This window comes from Diabrotica virgifera, chromosome 3 (genome assembly GCF_917563875.1).
Source record: "Diabrotica virgifera virgifera chromosome 3, PGI_DIABVI_V3a".
Taxonomy (NCBI): Eukaryota; Metazoa; Arthropoda; class Insecta; order Coleoptera; family Chrysomelidae; genus Diabrotica; species Diabrotica virgifera.
The window spans coordinates 83,520,142-83,539,525 of NC_065445.1; the positions used below are offsets into that span (position 1 = coordinate 83,520,142).

The 19,384-nt window shown below is 31.4% G+C and overlaps 1 protein-coding gene across 1 annotated transcript in view; it reads left to right on the plus strand.

Moving 5' to 3' along the window:
• The window catches only part of LOC114327285 (DNA polymerase delta subunit 3), a 34,146-nt gene extending 15,155 nt beyond the window's left edge, over nucleotides 1-18,991 (plus strand). Inside the window, exons 3-6 of the mRNA XM_028275846.2 lie at nucleotides 5,530-5,704; nucleotides 12,573-12,999; nucleotides 14,356-14,508; nucleotides 18,670-18,991. Coding sequence (XP_028131647.2) covers nucleotides 5,530-5,704; nucleotides 12,573-12,999; nucleotides 14,356-14,508; nucleotides 18,670-18,902 — 988 coding nt within the window. The 3' untranslated portion in view covers nucleotides 18,903-18,991. The remainder of the gene's footprint in view (nucleotides 1-5,529; nucleotides 5,705-12,572; nucleotides 13,000-14,355; nucleotides 14,509-18,669) is intronic.
• Nucleotides 18,992-19,384: the final 393 nt, after the last annotated feature.

The following is a 19,384-nucleotide window of genomic DNA, read 5'->3' on the forward strand; positions in this document are numbered from 1 at the left end:
TAAAATTGAGAGGTCAAATAAAAGGACATGTTAGTTCAAGTCTTGCTGATCAGTTAAATAAGGAAACTAAAAACTGGAGGAATGTTCTTAAGCGTGTTGTTGCCGCTGTAAAATTTCTATCCACAAAAGGATTAGCTTTTCGTGGTAGCCATGAATATTTAGGACTGTTTGATCAAGGCATCTTTTTAGGTTTAATACAATTTTTATTTGAATTTGACTCCTTTCTTGCAGAGCAATTGAAAGTATATGGCGATGGAGGTTCAGGTACAACTGCATACATTTCCTAGTCAACATAAATATGAAGAACTTATCCTTCTTATGGCTGAAAATATTCGAAGACAAATATTAAATGAAGCTAAGGAAGCAAAATATTTTGAGATTATGGTAGACTCCACTCCAGACATATCTCATATTGACCAATTAACGTTGGTACTAAGGAATATAACTAGAGATGGCATACCCGTAGAACGCTTTTTGTGTTTTTTGCCTAACGTCGGACACAAAGCTGAAGAGATTGTAAATGCTATTATCGATGTTTGTGATAAATTCGATTTGGATATCACAAAATGCCGTGGTTAGTCATATGACAATGCCAGTAATATGGCAGGGTGTTCAAACCAGAATAAAAAACTATGTCCTCAGGCTGAGTATGTCTCACGTGCCGCTCATTCCTTAAATCTGGTAGGATCTGTGGCCGTTAGTTCATGTGTGTTTGCTGTTTCTTTTTTTGGTCTAGTTTAAGAACTGTACAATTTTTTCACAAGTTCAACATATCGACGGGAGCTTTATTTGAACAAAAATGCTCTGTAGTACTTCAAAGCCTATCTAAAACACCTTGGTTAGCGAGAAACGATGTTTGTCGAGCTCTGAAAGAAAATTGGCCGACAATTACAGAATTTTTAAAACTATTAAAGAATGACAGGAACGAAAAACCTTCATGCCGTAGTGATGCATCTGCTCTAAGATTAAACCTTGAATCACTAGAGACAGTATTTTTGTCCATATTTTGGAGTACCGTTTTAGAACGATTACAAAAAGTCAGTACTAAGCTTCAGTATGAAACTACAACTTTAAGTAAAATAAAAGGATATTACCAGTCGTTGGCTGGTTTTTTGGTAGAGCTTGGTAAAGCCAAAAGTTGGTTGGTTATAAGGGGGTTGGGGGAGGGGGAGATCAAGGCGTAGGGTGCCAGAAATATTAATGCCTAGTAGGATTCAGCATGTAAATCCGGCCCTAGCAGGGAAAAACACAGTTTGATTGATACACCCGGTATACCTACAATGACAATTTACCTGTTTAGCAACAATATTATTACAGCGATAATGTTAAAGAATAAGAAAATCAAACAAATGAAATAGAGAATGTGGAAAAATCCCCTTACGACATCCACTATTTCGGGCTGGGAAATTTTTTTTGAATAGAATCAAAGATCCAAACACCAGTTCTTAGAGATGTGTTTTGCCCTCTTCATTTCTTTTTGTTACGATTGGTCGGTAAACCTACTTTGGATCTTTTGATCACTGAGTGTGTTCAAAGATTTACATCTTTTGTTTTTTAAAGAATAAGGTTATAAATATATTAAAAAGATCACTTAAATCGGACAACAGGTTTAGGAAATTCGAGACATCTAAAATGACCCATTTTTAAGGTGGTGCGTTAATTTCTTGGAGTAGTGAATAATATTAGCATAATTTATAATAATTTGTCAGCTGATAGTAGCATAATTCTTGTAAGTTTGTACTTGTAGCATTTAATTGCTTTACGGGAGACCTGAAGATACATAGCAAATTGTAGTACATGAAACCGGTCATTCTAGGTAATATTAACCCTTTTAGTATGGTGTTAAATAGTAGGGAGTTGTCCTGTGTGGCAATACTTTATTTAAATTAAAAGCTGTTGTGATGAGAGCGCACCAGTGCACCTTTTATCAAAAATGAACAACGCGTACTTAGTACGTTCTTTAACGGTAAAATATTGCAAAACCTCTAAATTTTAAAGATCCGCTTAGATTGACATGAAATTTGGCGTACACATAGCTAATAAGTCAAAGAAAAAAAGTGATAAGCTGATATGTGTTTTTGCCCTGGGGGTGAGTGTTACCCCTTCTCGGAAGTGAATAAATATATGTCCAAAATAAGTTCGGAATTCGATAAACTGACTAATTCTAAGCAACTTATATTCTATAGAATTTCTTCACCAAGTCAACACTTTTCGAGTTATTTGCGAGTGAATATGTTCATTTTCAACAAAATAACCACGTTTTTAGACGGTTTTTCGCAAATAACTCAAAAAGTATATGTGACCAAAAATAACCAAAAAAACGGAACACTTTTTGGGGAACACTCATTACAACTTTTTTAAAGTGTTTAAAAAAATCCACAAGGAAAAAGTTTTCCTGCAGTTGGTTGTATACCATGTAATACAAAAACAGCAATTCCTGTATAAAAGGTATATTTAAAATCCCTAAAAAGGGCTACATCACAAATACATAACTAGTTTTCGACTGGTTTACCAGTCATCATCAGTGCTTACGTAAAGTTGATATATCCTAACCACCAAAATATAGTTTTACAAAAATATGAGGGTCAGAGCCCTATAAACATGGTCTATTAAGGAAACATCAGTTTAAAATGCCAAATAAAGCATGGATGTTTTAAATATTCTCAAAATGCCCCAGGTAACATCTGAGCTGTAGTGTGACTTGATTACATGGTGGAAGACAGGCAACAGTTCACTTGCTGCCTGTCTTCCACCATGTAATTAAGTCACACTACAGCTCAGATGTTACCTGGGGCATTTTGAGAATATTTAAAACATCCATGCTTTATTTGGCATTTTAAACTGATGTTTCCTTAACGGACCATGTTTATAGGGCTCTGACCCTCATATTTTTGTAAAACTATATTTTGGTGGTTAGGATATATCAACTTTACGTAAGCACTGATGATGACTGGTAAACCAGTCGAAAACTAGTTATGTATTTGTGATGTAGCCCTTTTTAGGGATTTTAAATATACCTTTTATACAGGATTTGCTGTTTTTCTTTAAAAAAAGGTTTATTTTTATTTTTTAAAAAAACTTATAACATTACAAGTAAGTGAGTTACGCTCAAAATGTTGTTGGTCCCTTTTATTTTTTGGCAAAAAGAATCGCGAAAAGCACCCCCTTTTAGCATCTCAAATAAAATTAATCGTTACCAGTTCACAAGTTACTTTGCTTATTTAATCTTTATACGATCTGTAAGTTTCATCGGTTTAAAGTGCTTATTCTTGAAAAGGCCGTAGTTAAAATGGCTTGAACGAGTCACTAATCCCGAGTGTATGCAAACTTTGAACAGCCATAGCATAACCAATTTTTGTCCAACAGGAAAACAAAAATCTAAAATATCCAGAAAAGCAAAACGTACATTTCATTACTCTTTGAGATTTTTGGTATTACTAATAATTTTTAAGTTATTTTGAAAAAAAGCATTTTTTTCCAAATTAAAAATTTTAAAAATTTTACTTTAAAACCAGTTTTTTTTTTAAATAAGTACGTTGAATCAATGAAACTTACAGATCATGTAAACACAACATAAATAAAGCAACTTTTGAAGCGGTAACGATTAATTTTATTTAAGTTGTTAATTAGGGGGTAATTTTCCCGATTTTATTTTGCCAAATTAAAAGGGACCAACTGTATTTTGAGCGTAACTTGCTTATGTTTGATGCTAGAATCTTATTTTATGAAAATAGAAATAAAGCTTTTTCTCTTTAAAAAAGTTGTAATGAGTTTTTTCCGAAGAGTGCTTCATTTTTTGGTTATTTCACGTTGAAATATATTTATTTGAAATTTGGCGAATATGAACCCATTTTCCTTTAGCTATAGCTCTGCTTCTACTAGGTCTAGAGACTTCATGTATACACCATTTTTTTTTCACTTTTTTACAAGTTATATTTTTGCTAAGAATGGTTTTTTCGATAGAATACTTTTTGAATTATTTGCGAAAAATTGTCTAAAAACGTGTTTGTTTTGTTGAAAAATGAACATATTCAAAAAAATATGAAAAAATGAACATGTTGAAATATGAAAAATATTGAATTATTGAAAAAACTGTAGAATAAAAGTTACTTGGAATTAATCAGTTAATCGAATTCCGAACTTATTTTGGATATACAGTATGTCCCTGTAAGTTGTATCCATATGGAAAACTTTTTTATTATTAATTTTGCGAAAAAAAGTTATTCTTTATAAAAAGTTCTGCATGGTCCAAAACCCAAGATTCAACCATCAGATATCAAATTTTATGAATGTTATACGAGGTATGTCAAAAAGTTTGAATTTCACTCAAGAGTAAAGTAGCTTTATTTTTCACAATATTGAAAATTGCTATTATGAAAAGTTGTTTGGAATTAAAAACTATATTCTAATATGCAATTACATCTTTCTAATTGAAAAAAAAAAAAATTTTTTTACATTATTTTCATACCACATTATAACATTATTTTCAGTTATTTCAATTCTGATAACTCTTTTATTATTAATTTTACGAAAAAAAGTGATTCTTAATAAAAAGTTCTGGATGGTCTAAAACCTAAAATACAACCATCAGATATCAAATTTTATCAATTTTTTAAGAGGTATGTCAAAAAAGATAAATTTAGATTAAAACTAAAGTACCTTTATAGTTCAGAATATTTCAATTAGGAGGATGTAATTACATACTGAAACATAGTCTTTAATTCTAAATAACTTTTCATAATAACAATTTTCGATATTGTCAAAAATAAACGTATTTTACTCTTGAGCGAAATTCATATTTTTTGACATATCTCGTATAAAATTGATAAAATTTGACATGAGATGGTTGAATTTGAAATTTTTGGACCATGCAAAACTTTTTATTAAGAATCACTTTTTTTCGTAGAATTAATAATAAAAGAGTTATCTGAATTGAAATAACTGAAAATAATGTTAGTTATCCATAATTTAAAAAAAATTTCAATTAGAAGAATGTAATTGCATACTAGAATATAGTTTTTAATTCCAAACAACTTTTCATAATAGCAATTTTCAATATTGTGAAAAATAAAGCTACTCTTTAGTAAAATTCAAACTTTTTGACATACATCGTATAATATTCAAAAACATTGATATTTGATGGTTAAATCTTAGGTTTTGGACCATGCAGAGCTTTTTATGAAGAATAACTTTTTTTCGTAAAATTAATAATAAAAAAGTTTTCCATATGGATACAACTTACAGGGACATACTTATATTTTTCACCGCCGAGAAGGGGTGAAACTCACCCCAGGGCAAAAGCACACATCGGCACAATATCACTTTTTTTCTTTGACATGTTGGCTATGGATATACCAAATTTCATTTCAATCCAAACGGTTCTTCAAAATTTACAGCAAAAACCGTCAAATAATGTACTAACTGGTACATTTTCTGGTACTGGTACAAGTCTACTTTTATTTCTCTTACGTAAATTGAAATGGACTCACAAGTACAACCCATTCAACATTTAAAATGAATATGTTTCAGATTAGGTTCTATTGTAAATAAAAATTATTGTATAAAGAGAGTACTAAAGGTAAAGAAGCTCCCACCTCCTCCACCAAGTACAATTAAAGGAAAGTCTTCCTTTTTCTTACCAAAAACATCTTCGGGTACTTCTCTGAAATCTGAAGATTCAGCTTCATCAAAGGATGAACCAAAGGTAATTGTTCAATTTATTGAATTTTTTATTGGACACGGATATAGGTATATTGTAGGTATAAACCTCGAAACATCGAACAATATCTTTAATGAGCCATCTGCTAAAGATATTTCTAAAAATCATCCACAACCGAGTTTATCAAAACATGGTACAATAACACAAGATATGATATGGAGCGTTTCTAATTTCGTTCAGGTCGCGCATGACGTCACGTTGTGAGTAGATCCTTTAAATTTCGAATGCATTGCCATTATGATTTGGAGATTTTAGCTTTTAATATCAGTTGTGAAACTTTCTAGAAGTACTGCTTTCTTTAGTATGATTAAATATAATTATTGAGAACATATTCTAATAATAAAAATCAATCAGATACATGATTTTTTTATTATTAGGCAACATACGCCTAATTATACAGTGTAATAAATATCTGCACTTTTTAAACACAAATTTAAATTTACAGGGTGATTCATAAAAGTCAGAGTCCATAAGCTTTATTTTTAATAGAACACCCTGTATATTTTTATATTTTTAAAAGCTGCTTAACAACCTGATTTCAACTAACTATATAATGTAGGGTGAATTATGAAAAATACAGGATGAAATTGAAAATCGAAATTATTAACTCTGGAATCCACTTATTAAATAAAATTGTTTGTGTCCTTATTTTAAAAATTATAAAAAATGCCGGAACAGGTCAATTTTTAAATTTAAATGGGCGCTTTACAAACATAGATTTAAATTTACAGGGTGATTTACGCAAGTACAGCATATTCCATGATATTTAGGTTTAATAAATCACCCTCTATATTTTTATGTGCTTAGAAGCTACTTTATAACGTCATCTCAAAAAAAATGTATTATTCGGGTCCATTATGAATAATACAAGGTGAAATTTTGAAAAGGTGAAATTTTTAAATTATTCATAAATTTCGTCAAGACAGATACAAGACTAAAAAAATAAATATTATTTATACTTAGTTTAGAAAATATATTTCTTTATTTAGCTAAAATACCATTATTATATACATACTTTACTATTATTTAAAGTATGATAAATTATTAGATAATTTCAAAATTTTATGTAGGTAGGTACCTATTTAATAATTATCTTGACGAAAATTTAACCTATATAATTTTAAAATTTCATTTTGTATTATTCATAATAGGCCCTATACAATACACTTTTTTGTGATGAGGTTATTTAGCAAATTCGAAAAATATAAAAATATACAGGGTGTTTCATTACAATTAAAGATCATGGATTATGATAGACTTGTGTGGATCACCCCGTATATTTTAATTAATGTTTAAAGAGAGCATATCTAAATTTAAAAGTTGACGTATCCTAGCGTTTTTTATAATTTTCTAAAATAAGGACACAAACAATTTTATTCCATAAGTGGTTTCCATACACTGTAATTTCAAACCTGTATTATTCATAATATACCATACATGATATGGGTCGTTGAAATCAGGCCGTTAAGTAGCTTTTAATAATATAAAAATATATAGGGTGTTCCATTAAAAATAAAGCTTATGAACTATACCAGTCTTGCGTGAATCACCCTGTTTAAATTTAAATTTAGGTTTAAAAGCCTACATTTATATATAAAAATGAACGGGTTTCAGCGTTTTAAAAAAATTTTTAAAACAAGGACAGAAATAATTTTATTCCATAAGTGCCTTCCACCCTATATATAATACATGTAATAATATAATACATGTATTATACACCCTGTATAACACATGTACTGACGATGAAATAAAGGTAACAATAAAATTGAAATGTGTTAAATGATAAAAAAAATTAAAGCTGCGATAGTCATGAAGCCCATCAGTTATATTTTTTTATTACTTAAGTTCTCTTATTCATTAATTATATTTTATGATCACACCTTCTAAGGACTATTCAAATCTAACTATGAATATAATATTTTTTATAAAAGTGTAACAAATTATAAGTAAAATTCACCTTAAACACAAAAATAAACAGTGTTTACTATACGACAACACTGAATATAATGCTGATCTACTCACAGAGTGACGTAGCTACGTTGGCTCCGCCTACCTGCTCCATGTCATATCTTCTGTTATTGTATCATGTTATCAAAAGTTGGAGTCAGATATTAGTAATACACAGATGGGGTTCAGAAAAGGACTAGGTACTCGAGAAGCTCTCTTCGGTTTGAATGTTCTTACACAAAGATGCCTAGACGTTAATCAAGAAGTACATGCATGTTTTATCGATTTTGAAAAAGCGTTTGACAGAGTACGCCACGATAGGCTAAGAGACATTCTTGAAAGAAAAGACATAGATAATAAAGATCTGCGAATAATTCTCAACTTATATTGGAATCAGAAAGCTAACATCAAAATAGAAAACGAGATATCAAAAGCAATAGAAATACGTAGAGGAGTAAGACAGGGATGCATTTTGTCACCACTGCTATTTAATGTATATAGTGAAACCATCTGTCAGGAAGCCCTTTTGCAAGCAAATGAAGGAATCGTAATCAATGGAGAGGTTGTAAATAATATTCGATACGCAGACGACACTGTACTAGTTGCAAGAACAGTAGAAGAATTACAACGATTACTTACAAACATAAATATTGCTTGCAACAATTATGGCATATTAATATCAAAAAACCAAGTATATGGTCTTCAGTAAAATCATGACACAACCAGCACATATTAGTATAAACGGCATTCAAATTGAAAAAGTATCAAGTTATAAATACTTGGGAACTTTAATAAACGAAACTGGAGACCAAAACAATGAAATAAAAAGACGTATCGAAATTGCCATTAATTCAAAATATAATGCAGGGAAAAATAGAAGCAAAACGGAATCCAGGCCGTAGAAGAATGTCGTGGATGCGGAATTTGAGAGAGTGATTTGGTTGCACCACTAATGAACTTTTTAGGTCAGCTGTAAACAAAGTCAGGGTATCCTTGATGATTTCCAATCTCCGATAGGAGTGGCACAAAAAGAAGAAGAGGTATAAACCTCATTCCCCAAGTAAAATAGTAAATTACATAAACCTCATTGTTTGTAATTAGTAATGGGTTGTTCAAAAACGATCTAGATCTTTACACTAAATATTTATTTTTGTATACTAACATCTTAATCTCTTACATGTTTGGATACACATTTTACATAACTATATGTCCATTTGGAGACATTAAGACATAGTCAGTAACACCCAGTATCTAATTATTCACGCTTTAACAACCAACGCATTTTGTCTTACCTTTACACCTGGCTCAACTGTTCTTTAGTTAATACTAACAGCACTTACGTGTGTCCAGATATAGTCACATAGACACTTAAGTGTTCATTGATAACAAAGTCTTTTTTATGACAGTAGTTCCATCAGCAAAGACACAAATGACCCAATACCAAGATTACTGATCCTGTTCTCTGAAGTGATCTCGACCTGTTTATCTGAGTCTTCAAAAATACCGGGTGTCCACTTATATTTTCCCCCATTTTAACTGCCTATAACTTCTAAACGGCTTAAGATAGAAACATGCGGTTTTCGATGAAATGTTTTATTTTAGTAAAAGTTTTATCTGAATGGATTGAATTTTTTATATCGCTTTCAAATACGAAAATAAAAATGGCGGATTTTTGAAAAAAACGTTGTTGACTTTTTTTTAATGGAACACCCAGTATATTTTTTTGTAAATTGAAAGAAAGGTCATTCACCTATCCAGCGATATAAAGTTTTTCAAAATCGGTTGTCAAATCACTGAGTAATTAATTTTTAAAATAAGCGGTGCAACGTGGATATCACATACCTAAATAACATAACTAAGCAAAATGATACTATGTTATGTGATTTCCACATTGCATCTTTCATTTTAAAAATTATTTGCTCAGTCATTTGACAACCGATTTTAAAAAATTTAATATCGCTGGATAGGTAAATGACCGTTTTTTCAAGCTACAAAAAAACATACTGGGTGTTTCAATAAAAAAAGTCAACAACGTTTCCTTTCCAAAAATCCGCCATTTTTAATTTAAAAGCGTCATAAAAAATGGTAATTTACCTAAAAAATTGAAAAGACGGTCATTTCCCTATCCAACGATATAAATTTTTTTAAAAACGGTGGCCAAATGACTGAGCAATTAATTTTTAAAATGTGAGATGCAATGTGGAAATCACATAACATAATATCAATTTGCTGTGATATCCACGTTGCACCTCTCATTTTAAAAATTAATTACTCAGTGATTTCACAACCGATTTTGAAAAACTTTATATCGCTGGATAGGTGAGTGACCTTTCTTTTAATTTACAAAAAAATATACTGGGTGTTCCATTAAAAAAAAGTCAACAACGTTTTTTTCAAAAATCCGCCATTTTCTTTTCGTATTTGAAAGCGATATAAAAAATTCAGTCTATTGAGACAAAACTTTTACTAAAATAAAACATTTCAGCGAAAACCGCATATTTCTATCTTGAGCCGTTTAGAAGTTATAGGCAGTTAAAATGGGGGAAAATATAAGTGGACACCCGGTATATACAGTATGGTGCAAATGAAAGGAATAAATTCGTTATCTCGTAAACCGGCGACTTTACGGAAAACTCCCGAAACAGGTCGATTTTTATTTTTAAATTACGATATTTTGTCATATATATCACACAAGTGACGTCATCCATCTGGACAAGACGACGTAATCGATAATTTTTTTAAATGAGAATCGGGGTCGTGTGCTAGCTCATTTGAAAGGTTATTCAATTATCTGTTCAGTAATATAAACATTAACATCGGTATTTATACAGGGTGTCCAAAAACAATTTTTTTATATTAAATTAATTGACAAAAAAAGAAGAATGTATGTAATTTATTTAATTCAAAATACATTTACTACTGTAAGAAAACAGGAAAAAAAATGTTTATTCGAAAAATTAGCATTACTTTTCGATTAAATTAATTGTTCAAACTTCCAAAAAGCATGTGCCTAGCGGGAGCTGGCTTGAACATTGAATTTAAGCGAACAGCAATGTTTATTTTTGAAATAAACATTTTTTTTTCTGTTTTCTGAAAACAGTAAAAAGTATTTTGTATTAAATAAATTACATGCATTCTTTCTATTTTTGTCAATTAATTTAATTTAAAAAATTGTTTTTGGACACCCTGTATAAATAATTATGTTAATGTTTACATTACTGAATAGAGAATTGAATAACATTTCAAATGAGATAGCACTCGACCCCTATTCTTATTTAAAAAAAAATATTACGTCATCACGCCCAGATAGATGACGTCACGCGTGTGATATATATGCTAAAATATCATAATCTAAAAATTAAAATCGACCTGTTTCGGGATTTTTCCTTAATGTCGCCGGTTTACGAAATAACGAATTTATTCCTCTCATTTGCACCATACTGTTGTATTTCCCATAACTGAATTTTGTTTCAGTTTAATATCAACTATAAATGCCACCTGAATTGCTGCCAAACCAATCTCATATCTTTTCAATTCACTGAGTAGGGTGCTTAACGCTCAGCGTCTGTTTCAAAGTTCTAACTTCCAAAAGAGAAATCCATGTTCCCTTGCCAATATTGTTGTCTTAATATCCATCCATTCCGAGGCTTTTTTGAGCGTTTGGTACTAATGTTTTTTTTTCGGGGATAGATTACTAGCCTGTCCAACCCTCCTCCATTATCTGGCCTTGGACCCAAGGTCCCTTCAGGTCTGACACTTGAATTGTTCCCAAGATGGTTCCTCCCTATGAAGATGAATAAGCTTAGGATGTTCTTCCACAATGATAATTTTACATAAAACACGACGTAAATCGTTTAAAACTAATTTAAGAATGTTGTTTTTTTTTTCGAAATGCGACCTTTTTTAGGATTGAACATTTTAATACAAATAATTTGTGTGGTATTTTCTTAGACATTAGTACTTTGTGCCGTTCGAATATATTCGAATTTTGTGCCATTGTTCTTTTACCATATTTTTAGCAACTTTATTGAGCTTTTCAATTTCTCATAAGCACACCATAACATTATTTTTTTTGCAAATTTTCTCTTTTACACAATGAAAGTTTTTTGTACTAATTACATATTTTGATAGTCAATTTCATTACAAGTAATTTTACCTCTATTCATTTTTGTTGTACCTACATATGATACTATGAGAACTACTAAGATACCTGTAGGTTACAAGATTTAACATAGGAGCCTAGATTATCGATTTTTCGTTACAAAATTCTTCCTGAATTTCCCCCAATTTAAAATATGTCAATCTCATATCGTCGCCCTAATTTGTAAACTAAGTAACTCAATAATTCTCTGAAAATGAGCTATTACTGCCATCTGTTTGAAAAGTCCCTACTTATCGTTTAAAAATTGACGCACATGCATATTTTTTACCAGATGAGTAAATAGCGACCTCTTCGTATACACCGTATCTCCTTTGCCGACAAATTTAGTATGAAAAATACGTAACTCCATAGTTTGTCATACCACATGACTAACCTATCACTATTTAGAAAGTGATATTTTCAAGAAAATGTTGGTGGTAAGTAATATTGAATACCTACTTATTAAACAATATACAAAAATGTTAGTGAAAGGTGTATCTATAAAATATCCCGTTTTACCATCCTATCTTTTAAAATGGGAGATACGTAGTATTCGCATTAGTCATATTTAGAGAGACAGTTTTTTGTATCTCCTGTAAAATTTGGATAAATGGAGTTACGCAGTTTGCATATTAGGTCGACTATATTCTAAATTTCTAAAACCATTTTTAATTGATTTTTCAGAAGTATTTCATATTTATTATATTTGTCAATTATTTAATTTCTGTCAATCATACTGTTTTTATTATTATATGTATTTTTTAGCAAACACAGAATAATAAAGAAAAAGAAGCTGACAAAAAATCCACTACAAACAATAAACCCAAAGGAGGGCTTTCTGCATTCTTCTCAAAAACTTCATCCAGTTCAAGTGTAAAGAGTGAAAATGGAATCAAAAGGGAATATTCAACAATCAGTAGTCAACCTAGTGAAGTAGAAGAATTAATGGAGGTTGACTTTCAAGAAAGTAGTGAAGAATTTATAGTAGATAGTAAAAAAATTAAAAAAGAGACAACGGTTGATAAAAAGGAAGAGCCCCACGAAGTTGTCAAAGATGAGGGGAAAAATAATACAAAGAAATCAGATATTAAGAATAAAAAAAATAAAAATAAGAGAGAACGAGAAAAAAGTCAAGACAAATCTGCTAAGAAAAGGAAAAGAATTGTTGAAAGAATGGATTCTGAAAGTGATGGTAATTTTTTTCTTTATTTAATATACACTGACCGGCACAAAAAACGGCCACCCCAAAAAATGGGTAATAGTTGATGTCTTGAATTTCCTAAACCTGTTGTCCGATTTAAGTGATTTTTTTAATATGTTATAGCCTTATTCTTGAACAAAATTTCTGTAATAATATTCTTGCTGGACAGGTAATCTATCATTGTATACCGGGTGTACCAATCAAACTGTGTTTTATTCTCAAAGTTCACCACATTTTATGAAATATTCTAGCATTTATAAAATACTGAAATTAAAACTGAACTATAGCTTCAGGTTTTAATAACATTTTGTTTTTTGATTCATTCGCTTATGTTGGATAATAAAAAAGTTAGGTACTTTAACAACTAACCATGTTCTTACTTAATACAGGGTGTTTCTAAATAAGTGCGGCAAACTTTAAGGGGTAAATCTGCATGAAAAAATAATGGCCGTTTGCTTTATAAACACATGTCCGCAAATGCTTCGTTTCCGAGATACTGGATGTTGAATTATTTTCTTACAAACTGACGATTTATTTATTGCTCTAAAACCGGTTGAGATATGAAAATGAAATTTGGTAGGATTTAAGATAGTTATTGCATATTTTTTGACATGCAATTAAGAATTTTATATTCTCCATTTACGCGCATACGGGTAATATGACGGGCAATATTACCCGCATGCACGCCAATGGTGCCAAATTTTGTTTGCATATCTCAACTGGTTTTTAGAGCCATAAATAAATCGTCAGTTTGTAAGAAAAAAATCAACATCCCGTATATCGGAAACGAAGCATTTGCGGGCATATGTTTATAATCAAACGGTCAATAATTTATTATGCAGAATTATTCCTTAAAATTTGTCGCACTTATTTATAAACACCCTGTATTAATGAAGAACATGGCTAGTTGTTAAAGTACCTAACTTTTTTATTATTCAGCATAAGCGAATGAATCAAAAAACAGAATGTTAAGAAAACCTGAGGCTATAGTTGGGTTTTAATTTCAATATTTTATAAATGCTAGAATATTCCACAGGGTGTGGTGAACTTTGAGAATAAAACACAGTTTGATTGGTACACCCGGTATACAATGATAATTTACCTGTCTAGCAACAATTTTATTACAGCAATATTGTTAAAATATAAGGACTTAAAAAACAAAGGACATATCACTTAAATCGGACAACAGCTTTAGGAAATTCAATCAAAAATTACCCATTTTGTGGGGTGGCCGTTTTTTGTGCCGGTCAGTGTACATAATTCAAATGTAAATTCTAAAAAGAAGCTTGCTGACGGAAGCCAAAGCCTGCTTTAAGTATAATAATTCAAATAACCTGTTTGTTTTAGATATGTTTGAAAATGATGAAGAAGATATTGTAGAAAAGTCTGACGAAGAACCTGAACGTGCTCCATCACCAGCAGCGAAGAAACCTTTAGCTCCCAAAAACAAAATAAGGAAAGCAGTTGATAAGACCTATATGGATGAAGAGGGATTCATTGGTAAGATCTTGTTCCTCTTTAATTCTTGTTTTGAGATCTTCTTCTTTACGTGCCATCTCCAAAACGAAGGTTGGCAATCATCATTGCTATTCTAACTTTTGACACTACTAACAAGAGTTCAGTTGAGCTGCATCCAAACCATTCTCTGAGGTTTCTCAGCCAGGACATTTTTCTTCTACCTATGCTGCACCTTGCTTGAATCTTTCCCTGCATTATTAATTTTAGGAGTTCATATCTGTCACCACGTGTTATATTACCCAAATATTGTAGTTTTCTTATTTTGATGGAATCCAGTATCTCCTTGCTGTTTTCTATTCTTCTTAGTACTTGTTCATTGGTTTTATGTATATCCAGGAGATTCTCAGCATTCTTCGATATGTCCACATTTCAAATGCTTCCAATCTATTGAGACATTGTTCATTAAGAGTCCATGTCTCCACACCATACAAAAGAACAGAAAATACATAGCACTTTAGTACTCGTTTTTTCTAAGATTTAGGTTGAGGTCTGTACGACATAATATTTGTTTCATATTATTGAATGCACTTGAAGCCATTTCTATTCTACCTCTGTTTTCTTTGGTATAATCGTTTGTTTCATTATTGTTTGTCCCTAAATTTTTATAATTCTGAACTCGTTCTATTGTCTTATTATTTACGTGCAGATTGATGTTTCTCATATGTTATTCTTTGATATAACCATGAATTTCGTTTTCTTTATGTTTAGTGTCAGACCAAATTCTTCACTCGTTGCAACAACCTTATCTAAAATTCTTTGTAAATCTGTAATATTTTCTACTATTAGTGTTGTCTCATCAGCATATCTAATTTCACATAAGGGTAGAAAATTTATTTTTATGCCTGCTACTTCATCTTCTAATGCTTTTTTGAATATTTCCCCTGAGTATGCATTAAACAGTGATGGCGATAAGACACATCCCTATCTAACACCTCTTTTGATTTCTAGTTTACTAGTTTTTAAATTATTTATTCTTATGACAGCCTCTTGTTCATAATACATATTATTTATTATTCTTATATCCCGTATGCCGATTTTCTTTGTTCTCAGTAGTTTTATTAACGGATTATGTTTCACCGTATCGAGTGCCTTGTTATAATCTAGGAAGCAGACATAGATGTCCTGGTTTACATCTAAACATCTCTGTATTAGCTCATTTACTGCATATAATGCTTCTCTGTTGTTCTAATTTTTTATATATTCTACGTTTTGAGATCATTTGGTACCAAATTAATAACAGCCAATTTTTTTAAATATGAGTTAAAAAGCTTAAAATACTTTTGCTTAATAACCCTTACAATAACGTCATACATTAAAACTTTGTTATTATCTTTTCTTTTTTATTATCTTTTGTTGTTATCTTTTTTGTATCTAAAAGTGTAACTTAAAATATCTTCTTCTTTAAGTACCATGCCCAAATTTTTAGGCGTGGGTAGCTTCCATAACAATTTGCCGATATCGTTCTCGATCTTGTGCGGCATGTAACAATTGATCTGCTGATAAGCCAGTCCATTGACGAAGGTTTCGGAGCCATGAATATTTCTTCCGACCAATTCCTCTTTTTCCGTCGATCTTTCCATTGAGTATTAACTGCAGCATCCTGTATCTGCTACCTCTCATTATATGCCCCAGATATTCAAGTTTTCTCTTTTTTATCATCTTGGTTAAATCACCTTCGCCTTGACCTACTCTGTTTAAGACTTCTCTGTTTGAAATGCGTTGAACCCAAGATATTCTGAGCATTCTACGATACGACCACATCTCAAAGGCTTCTAATTTGTTCATCATGTTAACCTTCATGATCCAGGTTTCACATCCATATAGTAATACAGGATATACATAACATTTTAGGAACTTGATTCTTAGTTGTAAGTTCAGCTGAGAGTTGCTCAGAATAGATCTAAGTTTCATAAATGCTCCACTTGCAATTTCTATACGAGTTTTAATTTCTTCATTAGGATTTAGTGTCTCGTTTATCCAACATCCTAGGTATATAAAATGGTTAACTTTTGTTATTGGTTAATCACTGACAATTAGTTGCATAGGGCCGACGTCTTGTTTACTAACCACAAGTAACTTTGTCTTTGTTGCATTTATGTTAAGTCCGTTATTGGAGTATTCTCTAGTGACTCGATCTATAAGGAATTGAAGATCTTCGATATTTTCAGCCATGATCGCGGTGTCGTCTGCATATCTGATGTTGTTAATAGTTTCTCCCCCGATTCTAACTCCACATTGTCCTTCCAAGGCTTCATTAAAAATTAGTTTTGAGTATACGTTAACAAAGTTGGGGATAACACACAACCCTGTCTGACACCTCTTTGAATGCAAATTTTATCTGTTTCTTTGTCATCTACCAGAATAGAAGCTTCTTGATTCCAATATAGATGTTGTAAAAGTCTCAGATCTTTATCATCTATTCCAATCATTTCTAGATATTCAAACAACCTGTCATGTTGAACTCTATCAAACGCCTTCTCAAAATCTATAAAGCAGACGTAAATTGGTTTCTGTACTTCCCATGATCGTTGAAGTAATGTTAACATTGAGAACAAAAATTGTTCTTCTCTGAAACCGAATTGTTTGTTTCCCATTGTCTCTTCACATTTCTGCTTGATTCTATTATGAATTATCTTAAGAAGTAGCTTGAGAGAGTGGCTCATGAGACTAATTAGTCTAAAGTCTTTACATGATGATGTATTAGGTTTTTTGGTAGTGAAATAAATGTAGACTCTAACCATATCTGTGGCATCATTCCAGTCTCGTATATATGGTTATAAATGTTTGTTAGTTGTGAGACATTGTCGTCATCCAGAAGTTTGAGCCAGTCTGATGGTATTTGGTCAGGGCCTGGAGATTTCCCATTTTTGCTCTGTTTGATGGCTTTCTCTACTTCCGCTTTTAAAATACTAGGACCAGTACTCGTATACTTTGTGGTGTTAAGTGGTGGCCTCGTATCCAGGAAAAGCTCTTTTATATAGTTAGTCCATTATTCCTTTTTTCATCCAAGTCGAGAATTATTTTACCGTTAGAGTTTCTCATAAAGTGAGGAGTTCTTTTTCTCTGAGTATAGGTAATTTCTTTAAGCTTTTTATGTATATTAAACTCGTCATGTTTTCTTTGCAGTTCTTCCATTTCACGACATCTTTGTTCCATGCAGTCCTCTTTTGCTCGCTTAACCTCGTATCTTATTTGTCGATATATCTCTCTATATCGAATCTCGTCTTTGTTTTTCCAATTTATTCTTTTTCTGGTAAGAATTTACCAGCTGAACAGACGGAGTCGTGAATTGTAAGTTTTTTGAATTCCCTCTTGTCTTCTTCGCTTCAGCATCCAAATTTTGCAAATTTTAGAAGCCATGGAGGTGTTACCAAGGAAATGGACCAATAAGTTTTCAATTTAAAAATCTTTTAGTATTATTTTAATATTTTTAAATATTATTAATATTGCTATTAGGATTGAAAACAACTTCATCTTTCAATTGCCAGATGACGCTAGTCACCTAGTCAATTCACGTCAGTTGCGGTGTGGGGATAAACTCTCGGTGTTGGTCACTTAGAGTATGGAGGAGCAGGCCTACGTTCTCTCCGATGAGACTCCAACAAGAGTCGAAAATCGTCGATTCAGAGGGCTGGACTGCGCTCCGTATTCTAAGTGAAAAATAAGATTGTTTTGCCTTCGCATTCCAACTGAATAAAAATGGAATTTTTATTTTATTTTTACATATTTCTTAGTTTTTCGATCTGATGTTTATTTCTCGAAATATTCGCGTTTTTCTTGTGAAACTTTGTGACTCGCCCATTTCCTTACTCCCCGCTCAAACCATCAGATTTTTGAAGTATACACTGTTCTGCATGTACTTAACTTACCTTATCTTAATCTAACGATTTCGAGTTTTGCTAAGGATATATTTTTTGGACCCCCCTTAACGAACTCCCCTGTATTAAGATCCAATATATGGTAAAGGTACATTTACAGGGTACAAGGTTTCTCCCCGTGTGATTTTCTGACGCGCTCGAGTAACTGCAAAAATCCCGCTTGGGTTCCCCTACCATAAGTATTCTTATCGCCTCAAACAAACTGATTTTCAAATCAGAAAACAGGACTGAAGCATAACTTTTAATGTATATTTTTTATTTCTAGTAACAAAAACTGAATATGTCTATGAATCGGCCCCGGAAGATGACGAACCCGCTAAGCCAGTTAAAAATGAGCCAATGGAAAAACCTAAAATAGAAAAACCTAAAATGGAAAAGAAAAATAGTGCCTCATCGGAAAATGATGTATCCCCTCCTAAAGGGGGAAAGGGTAAAAAGGGCAAGAAAAATAACATGCAAAACCAGCCTACTCTAATGAACTTTTTTAAGAAAAAATAATAAGTTATTAAAAAATATTAAGTATTTTTAAATTGTCTTAGTTTAACTTTTATAAATAATACAAGAAATAAACTCGTTTTTATTAGAGACTCTGTAAAAGAATATTTGTTAAAATGATAAAACTAAGCATAATTATAAAAGTTAAAAAGACCCGTAGCCCAGTAAATAATCATTTTGGAGTGTAATTTTCAGAGTCATCTACGAATTGCATGAAAATTTAGTTTTAAGTTCTACTTAACCTCCAGTTCAACATTGGACTTGTGCCGATGGTTGCTTTTATTTGGAGGTGAAAGTCGCCTCTTCTCGGGGGCGAAAAAACATACGTTTAAGATAAGTCCGGAAATGGATAAATTGACTAATAATTAAGTAACTTTTGTTCTATAAATGTGTGTTTTTCAACAAAAAAAAACACGATTTTTCGCAAATAACTCACAAAATATTTTATTGATAAAAATGTAGCCCATAGAAAACAACAAAAAATG